This window comes from Ammospiza caudacuta, chromosome 29 (genome assembly GCF_027887145.1).
Source record: "Ammospiza caudacuta isolate bAmmCau1 chromosome 29, bAmmCau1.pri, whole genome shotgun sequence".
In the NCBI taxonomy this organism is placed as follows: domain Eukaryota; kingdom Metazoa; phylum Chordata; class Aves; order Passeriformes; family Passerellidae; genus Ammospiza; species Ammospiza caudacuta.
In genome coordinates, this window is record NC_080621.1 from 1638291 (window position 1) to 1650730 (window position 12440).

Below are 12440 nucleotides of genomic sequence, written 5' to 3' on the forward strand. Positions count from 1 at the left end.
TCCAGCAGGTGGCAGAGCTCCTGAGCCGGGCTCTGTTGGGGTTAATCCCGGTTAATCCCGGGTTTATCCCGGGTTAATCCCGGGTTAATCCCGGTTCAATGCAGGTCCAGCAGGTGGCAGAGCTCCTGAGCCGGGCTCTGTTGGGGTTAATCCCGGTTTATCCCGGTTTATCCCGGGTTAATCCCGGGTTAATCCCGGTTCAATGCAGGTCCAGCAGGTGGCAGAGCTCCTGAGCCGGGCTCTGTTGGGGTTAATCCCGGTTAATCCCGGTTTATCCCGGTTTATCCCGGGTTTATCCCGGGTTAATCCCGGTTCAATGCAGGTCCAGCAGGTGGCAGAGCTCCTGAGCCGGGCTCTGTTGGGGTTAATCCCGGTTAATCCCGGTTTATCCCGGGTTAATCCCGGTTCAATGCAGGTCCAGCAGGTGGCAGAGCTCCTGAGCCGGGCTCTGTTGGGGTTAATCCCGGTTAATCCCGGGTTAATCCAGGGTTAATCCCGGGTTAATCCCGGGTTAATCCCGGGTTAATCCCGGTTCAATGCAGGTCCAGCAGGTGGCAGAGCTCCTGAGCCGGGCTCTGTTGGGGTTAATCCCGGTTAATCCCGGGTTTATCCCGGGTTAATCCCGGGTTAATCCCGGTTCAATGCAGGTCCAGCAGGTGGCAGAGCTCCTGAGCCGGGCTCTGTTGGGGTTAATCCCGGTTAATCCCGGTTTATCCCGGGTTTATCCCGGGTTAATCCCGGTTCAATGCAGGTCCAGCAGGTGGCAGAGCTCCTGAGCCGGGCTCTGTTGGGGTTAATCCCGGTTTATCCCGGGTTAATCCCGGGTTAATCCCGGTTCAATGCAGGTCCAGCAGGTGGCAGAGCTCCTGAGCCGGGCTCTGTTGGGGTTAATCCCGGTTAATCCCGGGTTAATCCCGGGTTAATCCCGGTTCAATGCAGGTCCAGCAGGTGGCAGAGCTCCTGAGCCGGGCTCTGTTGGGGTTAATCCCGGTTAATCCCGGTTTATCCCGGTTTATCCCGGGTTAATCCCGGTTCAATGCAGGTCCAGCAGGTGGCAGAGCTCCTGAGCCGGGCTCTGTTGGGGTTAATCCCGGTTAATCCCGGGTTAATCCCGGGTTAATCCCGGGTTATCTCTGTTAACCCAGGTCCAGCAGGTGGCAGAGCTCCTGAGCCGGGCTCTGTTGGGGTTAATCCCGGTTAATCCCGGGTTAATCCCGGGTTAATCCCGGGTTAATCCCGGTTCAATGCAGGTCCAGCAGGTGGCAGAGCTCCTGAGCCGGGCTCTGTTGGGGTCAATCCCGGGTTAATCCCGGTTAATCCCGGGTTTATCCCGGGTTAATCCCGGGTTAATCCCGGTTCAATGCAGGTCCAGCAGGTGGCAGAGCTCCTGAGCCGGGCTCTGTTGGGGTTAATCCCGGTTAATCCCGGTTAATCCCGGTTTATCCCGGGTTAATCCCGGTTCAATGCAGGTCCAGCAGGTGGCAGAGCTCCTGAGCCGGGCTCAGCGGCCGCTGCTGCTCGTGGGCAGTCAGGCCCTGCTGCCCCCAACGCCCGCAGAGGAGCTCAGGTGCGACACTGGGATGGACTGGGATGGACTGGGGTAAACTGGGATAAACTGGGAGGGACTGGGATAAACTGGGAGGGACTGGGTTATACTGGGAGGGACTGGGTTATACTGGGAGGGACTGGGTTATACTGGGAGGGACTGGGAGGGACTGGGTTATACTGGGAGGGACTGGGTTATACTGGGAGGGACTGGGATAAACTGGGAGGGACAGGGAGGGACTGGGTTATACTGGGATATACTGGGAGGGACTGGGATAAACTGGGAGGGACAGGGAGGGACTGGGATAAACTGGGTTATACTGGGAGGGACTGGGATAAACTGGGAGGGACTGGGTTATACTGGGAGGGACTGGGTTATACTGGGAGGGACTGGGTTATACTGAGAGGGACTGGGATGTACTGGGATGGACTGGGTTATACTGGGAGAGACTGGGATAAACTGGGAGGGGATTGAGATGGACTGGGAGGGACTGGGATAAACTGGGAGGGACTGGGAGGGACTGGGAGGGACTGGGATGGATGGAACTGGGACAAACTGGGATGGACTGGGAGGGACTGGGTTATACTGGGTTATACTGGGAGGGGACTGGGAGGGACTGGGATTAAGTTGGGTTGTACTGGGATGGACTGGGAGGGGATTGGGGGGGACTGGAATGCACTGGGTTATACTGGGATGGACTGGGAGGGCTTAGGGGGCATTGGGGGGACTGGGAGGGGACTGGTTTATACTGGGAGGGGATTAGAAGGGACTGGGATGATGAACTGGGATGGACTGGGATAAACTGGGAGGGACTGGGAGGGGATTGGGGGCACTGGGAGGGACTGGGTTATACTGGGAGGGACTGGGAGGGCACCGGGATAAACTGGGAAGGACTGGGACAAACTGTGTTGGACTGGTATGGGCTGGGTTATACTGGGATGGACTGGAATATACTGGGAGGGACTGGGATGGGACTGGGTTATACTGGGAAGGGGCTGGAAGGGACTGGGGGGGACTGGGCGGGAACTGGATTATACTGGGATGGACTGGGAGGGGATTAGGAGGGACCGGGAGGGACTGGGATGAACTGGGAGGGACTGGGGGGAGAGTGGGTTATACTGGGATGGACTGGGAGGGACTGGGAGAGACTGGGAGGGACTGGGAGGGACTGGGGGGAGAGTGGGTTATACTGGGAGGGACTGGGAGGGGTTTGGGAGGGACTGGGAGGAACTGGGAGGAACTGGGAGGGACTGGGGGGAGAGTGGGTTATACTGGGAGGGACTGGGAGGGACTGGGATCGCAGCTGGGTCACTTCTGTGGCCAAACGGGGCCGGTTTGGGGTCAAATGGAGCCAGTTTGGGGTCAAACCAGTTTGGGGTCAAACCAGCCAGTTTGGGGTCAAATGGAGCCAGTTTGGGGTCAAACCAGTTTGGGGTCAAACCAGCCAGTTTGGGGTCAAATGGAGCCAGTTTGGGGTCAAACCAGTTTGGGGTCAAACCAGCCAGTTTGGGGTCAAATGGAGCCAGTTTGGGGTCAAACCAGTTTGGGGTCAAATGGAGCCAGTTTGGGGTCAAACCAGCCAGTTTGGGGCCAAACGGAGCCAGTTTGGGGTGAAATGGAGCCAGTTTGGGGTCAAACCAGCCAGTTTGGAGTCAAACCAGTTTGGGGTCAAATGGAGCCGGTTTTGGGGGCCAGTTTGGGGCTGAACTTTGCCAGTTTGGGGCCAGATGGAGCCGGTTTTGGGGGCCAGTTTGGGACCAAATGGAGCCAGTTTGGGGCCAATGGGGGCCGGTTTTGGGGGCCAGTTTGGGGCCAAACTGTGCCAGTTTGGGGCCAGATGGAGCCGGTTTTGGGGGCCAGTTTGGGGCCAGATGGAGCCGGTTTTGGGGGCCAGTTTGGGGCCAGATGGAGCCGGTTTGGGGCCAGTTTGGGGCTGAACTTTGCCAGTTTGGGGCCAGATGGAGCCGGTTTTAGGGGCCAGTTTGGGGCCAGATGGAGCCGGTTTTGGGGGCCAGTTTGGGACCAAATGGAGCCGGTTTGGGGCCAAATGGAGCCGGTTTGGGGCCAGTTTGGGGCCGAACTTTGCCAGTTGGGGGTCACCGTCCCCTCCTGTCCCCCAGGTCGGCCCTGCAGTCCCTGGGCGTCCCCTGCTACCTGGGGGGCGCCGCGCGGGGGCTGCTGCCCCCCGAGTGCCCCCTGGCGCTGCGGCAGAACCGGCGGGAGGCGCTGCGCGACGCCGACCTCGTGCTGCTGGCAGGTACCCCTGGCACCGGGGGGACACCCCGGGGACACCTCGGGGACACCCTGGGGACACCTCGGGGACACCTCGGGGACACCCCGGGGACACCTCGGGGACACCCTGGGGACACCCTGGGGACACCTCGGGGGGGGACACCCCGGGGACACCTCGGGGACACCCTGGGGACACCCCGGGGACACCCTGGGGACACCCTGGGGACACCTCAGGGGAAAGCTTGGGGACATCTTGGGGACACCTCAGGGACACCCTGGGGAGACCTCAGGGACACCCTGGGGACACCTCGGGGACAGCTCGGGGACACCCTGGGGACACCTCGGGGACACCTCGGGGACAACTCAGGGACACCTCGGGGACAACTCAGGGAAACCCTGGGGACACCTCGGGGACACCTCGGGGACAGTTCAGGGGAAACCTTGGGGACACCTCGGGGACACCCTGGGGACACCTCGGGGACACCCTGGGGACACCTCGGGGACACCCCGGGGACACCTCGGGGACACCCTGGGGACACCCTGGGGACACCTCGGGGACACCCTGGGGACACCTCGGGGACACCTCGGGGACAACTCGGGGACAACTCGGGGACAACTCGGGGAAACCCTGGGGACACCTCGGGGACACCTCGGGGACAGTTCAGGGGAAACCTCGGGGACAACTCAGGGAAACCCTGGGGACACCCCGGGGACACCCTGGGGACACCTCAGGGACACCTCGGGGACACCCTGGGGACACCTCAGGGACACCCTGGGGACACCCTGGGGACACCTCGGGGACACCCTGGGGACACCTCAGGGACACCTTGGGGACACCCCGGGGACACCTCGGGGACACCTTGGGGACACCGCGACGCCCCCCGGTGACCCCGGCGCGTCCCCGGCAGGGACCGTGTGCGATTTCCGCCTGTCCTACGGGCGCCTCTTCGGCCGCGGCGCCGCCGTGGTGGCCGTGAACCGCAACCGGGAGCAGCTGCTGCGGAACTCGGACGTGTTCTGGACACCGCGGCTGGCCCTGCAGGGTGAGGGACCCTGGGACACGAATGGGGACTTTGGGGACACAAATGGGGACAGTGGGGACACGAATGAACCGGTTTGGGGTCAGAATGAGGCGGGTTTGGGGTCACAATGAACCGGTTTGGGGTCAGAATGAGGCGGGTTTGGGGTCAGAATGAGGCGGGTTTGGGGTTAAAATGAGGCGGTTTTGGGGTTAAAATGAGGCGGTTTTGGGTCAAACCGCAACCGGGAGCAGCTGCTGCGGAACTCGGACGTGTTCTGGACACCGCGGCTGGCCCTGCAGGGTGAGGGACCCTGGGGACACTGGGGACACAAATGAACCGGTTTGAGGTCACAATGAACCGGTTTGGGGTCAGAATGAGGCGGTTTTGGGGTTAAAATGAGGCGGTTTTGGGTCAAACCGCAACCGGGAGCAGCTGCTGCGGAACTCGGACGTGTTCTGGACACCGCGGCTGGCCCTGCAGGGTGAGGGACCCTGGGACACGAATGGGGACTTTGGGGACACAAATGGGGACAGTGGGGACACGAATGAACCGGTTTGGGGTCAGAATGAGGCGGGTTTGGGGTCACAATGAACCGGTTTGGGGTCAGAATGAGGCGGTTTTGGGGTTAAAATGAGGCGGTTTTGGGTCAAACCGCGACCGGGAGCAGCTGCTGCGGAACTCGGACGTGTTCTGGACACCGCGGCTGGCCCTGCAGGGTGAGGGACCCTGGGACACGAATGAACCGGTTTGGGGTCAGAATGGACCGGTTTGGGGTCAGAATGAGGCGGTTTTGGGGTCAGAATGAACCGGTTTGGGGTCAGAATGAGGCGGGTTTGGGGTTAAAATGAGGCGGTTTTGGGGTTAAAATGAGGCGGTTTTGGGTCAAACCGCAACCGGGAGCAGCTGCTGCGGAACTCGGACGTGTTCTGGACACCGCGGCTGGCCCTGCAGGGTGAGGGACCCTGGGGACACTGGGGACACAAATGAACCGGTTTGGGGTCACAATGAACCGGTTTGGGGTCAGAATGAGGCGGTTTTGGGGTTAAAATGAGGCGGGTTTGGGGTTAAAATGAGGCAGTTTTGGGGTTAAAATGAGGCAGTTTTGGGGTTAAAATGAACCGGTTTGGGGTTAAAATGAGGCGGTTTCGGGTTAAAATGAGGCGGTTTTGGGGTTAAAATGAGGCGGTTTTGGGGTCAGAATGAGGCGGTTTTGGGGTTAAAATGAGGCAGTTTTGGGGTTAAAATGAGGCAGTTTTGGGGTTAAAATGAACCGGTTTGGGGTTAAAATGAGGCGGTTTCGGGTTAAAATGAGGCGGTTTTGGGGTTAAAATGAGGCAGTTTTGGGGTCAGAATGAGGCGGTTTTGGGGTTAAAATGAGGCGGTTTTGGGGTTAAAATGAGGCAGTTTTGGGGTTAAAATGAGGCAGTTTTGGGGTTAAAATGAGGCGGTTTTGGGGTTACAAATGAGGCAGTTTTGGGGTTAAAATGAGGCGGTTTTGGGGTTACAAATGAGGCGGGTTTGGGGTTAAAATGAGGCGGGTTTGGGGTCAGAATGAGGCGGTTTTGGGGTTAAAATGAGGCGGTTTTGGGGTTAAAATGAGGCGGGTTTGGGGTTAAAATGAGGCGGTTTCGGGTTAAAATGAGGCGGGTTTGGGGTCAGAATGAGGCGGTTTTGGGGTTAAAATGAGGCGGTTTTGGGGTTAAAATGAGGCAGTTTTGGGGTTAAAATGAGGCGGTTTTGGGGTTACAAATGAGGCAGTTTTGGGGTTAAAATGAGGCGGGTTTGGGGTCAGAATGAGGCGGTTTTGGGGTTAAAATGAGGCGGTTTTGGGGTCAGAATGAGGCAGTTTTGGGGTTAAAATGAGGCGGTTTTGGGGTTAAAATGAGGCGGTTTTGGGTCAAACCGCGACCGAGCAAAGCTGGTGCTGAAATCTGACATCTTCTGGAAATGCAGGGTGAGGGGACTTTGGGGACACAAATGGGGACACTGGGGACACAGATGAAACGGTTTGGGGTCAGAATGAACCGGTTTGGGTCAGAATGAACCGGTTTGGGGTCAGAATGAACCGGTTTGGGTCAGAATGAACCGGTTAGGGTCGGAATGAACCGGTTTGGGGCAGCATGAGGCGGTTTTGGGATGGAACTGAGCTGCTTTGGGGTCCCTTGGTGACACTTTGGGGTCCCCGGGTGAAATTTTGGGTGACATTTGGTGACACTTTGGGGTCTCTTGGTGGCACTTTGGGGTCTTTGCTGTAATTTTGGGGTCCGTGGTGACACTTTGGGGTCATTTTGGGGTCCCTTGGTGCCATTTTTGGTGACACTTTGGAGTCCCCTGGTGACATTTGGTGACATTTTTGGTGTCCCCCCAGGTGACCCCGCGTCCCTGCTGGTGGCGCTGTGGTGACATTTTTGGTGACATTTTTGGTGACATTTTTGGTGACATTTTCAGTGACATTGTCCCTTAGGTGACCCCGTGTCCCTGCTGGTGGCACTGTGCGATCCCTGGTGATATTTGGTGACATTTGATGACATTTGGTGACATTTTTGGTGTCCCTTAGGTGACCCCGTGTCCCTGCTGGTGGCACTGAGTACCTTTGGTGACATTTGGTGACACTTTGGGTGACATTTTGCTGACATTGGGTGACATTTTTGGTGACATTGGGTGACATTTTTGGTGACATTGTCCCCCAGGTGACCCCGCGTCGCTGCTGGTGGTGCTGTGGTGACATTTGGTGACATTGGGTGACATTTTTGGTGACATTGGGTGACATTTTCAGTGACATTCCCCCAGGTGACCCTGCGTCGCTGCTGGTGGCACTGTGGTGACATTGGGTGACGTTGGGTGACATTTTCGGTGACATTTTTGGTGACATTTCTGTGTCCCCAGGTGACCCCGCGTCGCTGCTGGTGGCGCTGTGGTGACATTGGGTGACATTGGGTGACATTGGGTGACATTGGGTGACATTGTCCCCAGGTGACCCCGCGTCCCTGCTGCTGTCCCTTTGGTGACATTGGGTGACATTGGGTGACATTTTTGGTGACACCCTTAGGTGACCCCGCGTCGCTGCTGGTGGCGCTGTGGTGACATTGGGTGACATTGGGTGACATTTCTGTGTCCCCAGGTGACCCCGCGTCGCTGCTGGTGGCACTGTGGTGACATTGGGTGACATTTTTGGTGACATTCCCCCCCAGGTGACCCCGCGTCGCTGCTGGTGGCGCTGTGGTGACATTGGGTGACATTGGGTGACATTTTCGGTGACATTGGGTGACATTGTCCCTTAGGTGACCCCGCGTCGCTGCTGGTGGCGCTGTGGTGACATTGGGTGACGTTTGGTGACAATTTTGGTGACATTTCTGTGTCCCCAGGTGACCCCGCGTCGCTGCTGGTGGCGCTGTCGCGGAGCCTGCCCGGGTTCGGCTGCCCCCGGCCGTGGCTGCAGCGGCTGCGGGAGGCCGAGGAGGAGAAGGAGCGGCAGAACCGGTGAGGGACGGACAGACGGACACGGGGCGGGGACAGGGGGACAGAGGGGACAGGGGGACACGGGATGGGGACAGGGGGACAGAAACGGGGACAGGGAGGGGCTGAACCGGTGAGGGACGGACAGACGGACACGGGAATGGGGGGACAGAGGGGACAGGGGGACACGGGACGGGGACAGACGGACACGGGACGGGGACAGGGACAGAGGGGACAGGGAGCGGCAGAACCGGTGAGGGACGGACAGACGGACACGGGACGGGGACAGACGGACACGGGGATGGGGACAGACGGACACGGGACGGGGACAGACGGACACGGGGATGGGGACAGACAGACACGGGACGGGGACAGACGGACACGGGAATGGGGACAGGGGGACAGAGGGGACAGGGGGACACGGGAATGGGGACAGACGGACAGAGGGGACAGAAACAGGGGGACAGAGGGGACAGACGGACACGGGACGGGGACAGACGGACACGGGGACGGGGACAGACGGACACGGGGATGGGGACACGGGGGGGACAGAAACAGGGGGACAGGGAGGGGCTGAACCGGTGACGGACAGACAGACGGACAGAGGGGACAGACGGACACGGGATGGGGACAGGGGGACAGAGGGGACAGATGGACATGGGAATGGGGACAGGGAGTGGCTGAACCAGTGAGGGACGGACAGACGGACACGGGACGGGGACAGACGGACACGGGACGGGGACAGGGGGACAGAGGGGACAGACGGACAGGGACGGGTGGGGACATTTGGGGGATCCCATTCCCGATTTTGGGGGGGGCACCGCAGCCCCTTCCCCACCGCTCCAATGGGGGGGGGGGCTTGGGATTTTTGGGTTCAAAGGCCCCAAATTCGGGATTTTTGGGCTCAGAACCCCCCAGTTTGGGATTTTTGGGCTCATTCCTTTTTTGGGAGGATTTTTGGGCTCAGACTCCCCCAGTTTGGGATTTTTGGGCTCAAACCCCCCCCAATTTGGGATTTTTGGGCTCAGACCCCCCAGTTTGGGATTTTTGGGCTCAGACCCCCCCAATTCGGGATTTCTGGGCTCAGACCCCCCCAGTTTGGGATTTTTGGGCTCATTCCTTTTTTGGGAGGATTTTTGGGCTCAGACCCCCCAGTTTGGGATTTTTGGGCTCAGACCCCCCCAGTTCGGGATTTTTGGGCTCAGACCCCCCAGTTTGGGATTTTTGGGCTCAGACCCCCCCAATTCGGGATTTTTGGGCTCAGACCCCCCAGTTTGGGATTTTTGGGCTCAGACCCCCCAGTTTGGGATTTTTGGGTTCAGACCCCCCCAATTCGGGATTTTTGGGCTCAGACCCCCCCAGTTCGGGATTTTTGGGCTCAGACCCCCCCAATTCGGGATTTTTGGGCTCAGACCCCCCCAGTTCGGGATTTTTGGGCTCAGACCCCCCCCAGTTTGGGATTTTTGGGCTCAGACCTCCCCAGTTTGGGATTTTAGTGCTCATTCCTTTTTTGGGAGGATTTTTTGGGTTCAGACCCCCCAAATTCGGGATTTTTGGGCTCAGACCCCCCCAGTTCGGGATTTTTGGGCTCATTCCTTTTTTGGGAGGATTTTTGGGCTCAGACCCCCCAGATTTGGGATTTTCGTGTTCCGTGCCCGCAGCGCCAAGGCCGCGGTGCCCCCCCCGTGCCACCTGAACCCCCTGATGGTGCTGCGGGCCCTGGATCGGCTCCTGCCCCCCCAGAGCCTCCTGGTGGCCGACGGCGGCGACTTCGTGGGGACAGCGGCGTACACGGTGCGGCCTCGGCAGCCCCGAGGGTGGATGGACCCGGGTATGGTGACATCGGGGACATTGATGGGACATTGGGGACATTGGGGACATTGGGGACATTGGGGATGTTGGGGACATTGGGGACATTGGGGACATTGGGGACATTGGGGGGTTTGGGGACATTGGGGACATTGGGGACGTTGGGGACATTGGGGACAGCGGCGTACACAGTGCGGCCTCGGCAGCCCCGAGGGTGGATGGACCCGGGTATGGTGACATCGGGGACATTGATGGGACATTGGGGACATTGGGGACATTGGGGGGTTTGGGGACATTGGGGACACTGGGGACGTTGGGGACATTGGGGACAGCGGCGTACATGGTGCGGCCTCGGCAGCCACGAGGGTGGATGGACCCGGCTAAGGGACACTTGGGACACTGGGGACACTGGGGATGTTGGGGGGTTTGGGGACATTGGGGACATTGGGGATGTTGGGGACATTGGGGACATTGGGGACATTGATGGGACATTGGGGACATTGGGGGGACAGCGGCGTACACGGTGCGGCCACGGCAGCCCCGAGGGTGGATGGACCCGGGTATGGTGACATCGGGGACATTGATGGGACATTGGGGACATTGGGGACATTGGGGGGTTTGGGGACATTGGGGACATTGGGGACGTTGGGGACATTGGGGACAGCGGCGTACACGGTGCGGCCTCGGCAGCCCCGAGGGTGGATGGACCCGGGTAAGGGACACTGGGGACATTGATGGGACATTGGGGACACTGGGGGGATTGGGGACATTGGGGATGTTGGGGACATTGGGGGGTTTGGGGACATTGGGGATATTGGGGACATTGGGGACGTTGGGGACATTGATGGGACATTGGGGACATTGAGGGGACAGCGGCGTACACGGTGCGGCCTCGGCAGCCACGAGGGTGGATGGACCCGGGTAAGGGACACTGGGGACACTGGGGACACTGGGGATGTTGGGGGGTTTGGGGACATTGGGGACATTGGGGACATTGGGGATGTTGGGGACATCAGGGACATTGGGGACATTGAGGGGACATTGGGGACATTGGGGGGACAGCGGCGTACACGGTGCGGCCTCGGCAGCCACAAGGGTGGATGGACCCGGGTGTGGTGACATCGGGGACATTGGGGACATTGGGGACATTGGGGGGATGGGGACACTGGGGACATTGGGGACATTGGGGGGATGGGGACACTGGGGACATTGGGGACATTGAGGGGACAGCGGCGTACACGGTGCGGCCACGGCAGCCCCGAGGGTGGATGGACCCGGGTAAGGGACACTGGGGACACTGGGGATGTTGGGGACGTTGGGGACATTGGGGACATTGAGGGGATTGGGGACATTGGGGACACTGGGGACATTGGGGACATTGGGGGGATTGGGGACACTGGGGACACTGGGGACATTGGGGACATTGGGGGGATTGGGGACATTGATGGGACATTAATGGGACACTGGGGACATTGGGGACATTGATGGGACATTGGGGACATTGAGGGGACAGCGGCGTACACGGTGCGGCCACGGCAGCCCCGAGGGTGGATGGACCCGGGTATGGGACACTGGGGACACTGGGGACATCGGGGACACTGGGGGAATTGGGGACATTGGGGACATTGGGGACACTGGGGACATTGATGGGACATTGGGGACACTGGCAACAATGGGGACATTTGGGACACTGGGGACACCTGTGGTCACGGCCACCCCTGCCAGCAGACAGGTAGGAACACGTCCCTGTGTCCCCTCTGTGCCTGGTTTGGTGGCACTGATGTCCCCACTGTCCCCTCAGGTCCCTTTGGCACTCATGTCCCAGCTGGCCCCGGTGGTGGCACTGGTGTCCTCATTGTCCCCTGTGTCCTTGGTGATGGCACTGGTGTCCCCTCTGTCCCCTTTGTCCCGCCTGTCCCCGGTGGTGGCACTGATGTCCCCAGTGTCCCTGGTGGTGGCACTGATGTCCCCAGTGTCCCCTCAGGTCCCTTTGGCACTTCTGTCCCTGTGTCCCCTCTGTCCCTGGTGTCCCTGCTGTCCCCAGTGTGGCACTGATGTCCCCTGATGTCCCCTGATGTCCCCTGATGTCCCACTGTCCCCTCAGGTCCCTTTGGCGCTGATGTCCCCACTGTCCCTGGTGGTGGCACTGATGTCCCCAATGTCCCCAATGTCCCCAATGTCCCCTCAGGTCCCTTTGGCACTGATGTCCCCTGATGTCCCCAGTGTCCCCAATGTCCCCTCAGGTCCCTTTGGCACTGATGTCCCCAATGTCCCCAATGTCCCCAATGTCCCCTCAGGTCCCTTTGGCACTCATGTCCCCTGATGTCCCCAGTGTCCCCATTGTCCCCTCAGGTCCCTTTGGCACTCATGTCCCT

The 12440-nt window shown here is 59.7% G+C and overlaps 1 protein-coding gene across 1 annotated transcript in view; it reads left to right on the plus strand.

Annotated features, from left to right (window-relative positions):
- ILVBL (ilvB acetolactate synthase like) overlaps positions 1-12440 on the plus strand; it is a 61594-nt gene that overhangs the window by 40591 nt on the left and 8563 nt on the right. Inside the window, exons 8-12 of the mRNA XM_058821442.1 lie at positions 1470-1567; positions 3667-3803; positions 4687-4821; positions 8166-8280; positions 9918-10087. Of these exons, the coding sequence (XP_058677425.1) occupies positions 1470-1567; positions 3667-3803; positions 4687-4821; positions 8166-8280; positions 9918-10087 (655 nt within the window). The remainder of the gene's footprint in view (positions 1-1469; positions 1568-3666; positions 3804-4686; positions 4822-8165; positions 8281-9917; positions 10088-12440) is intronic.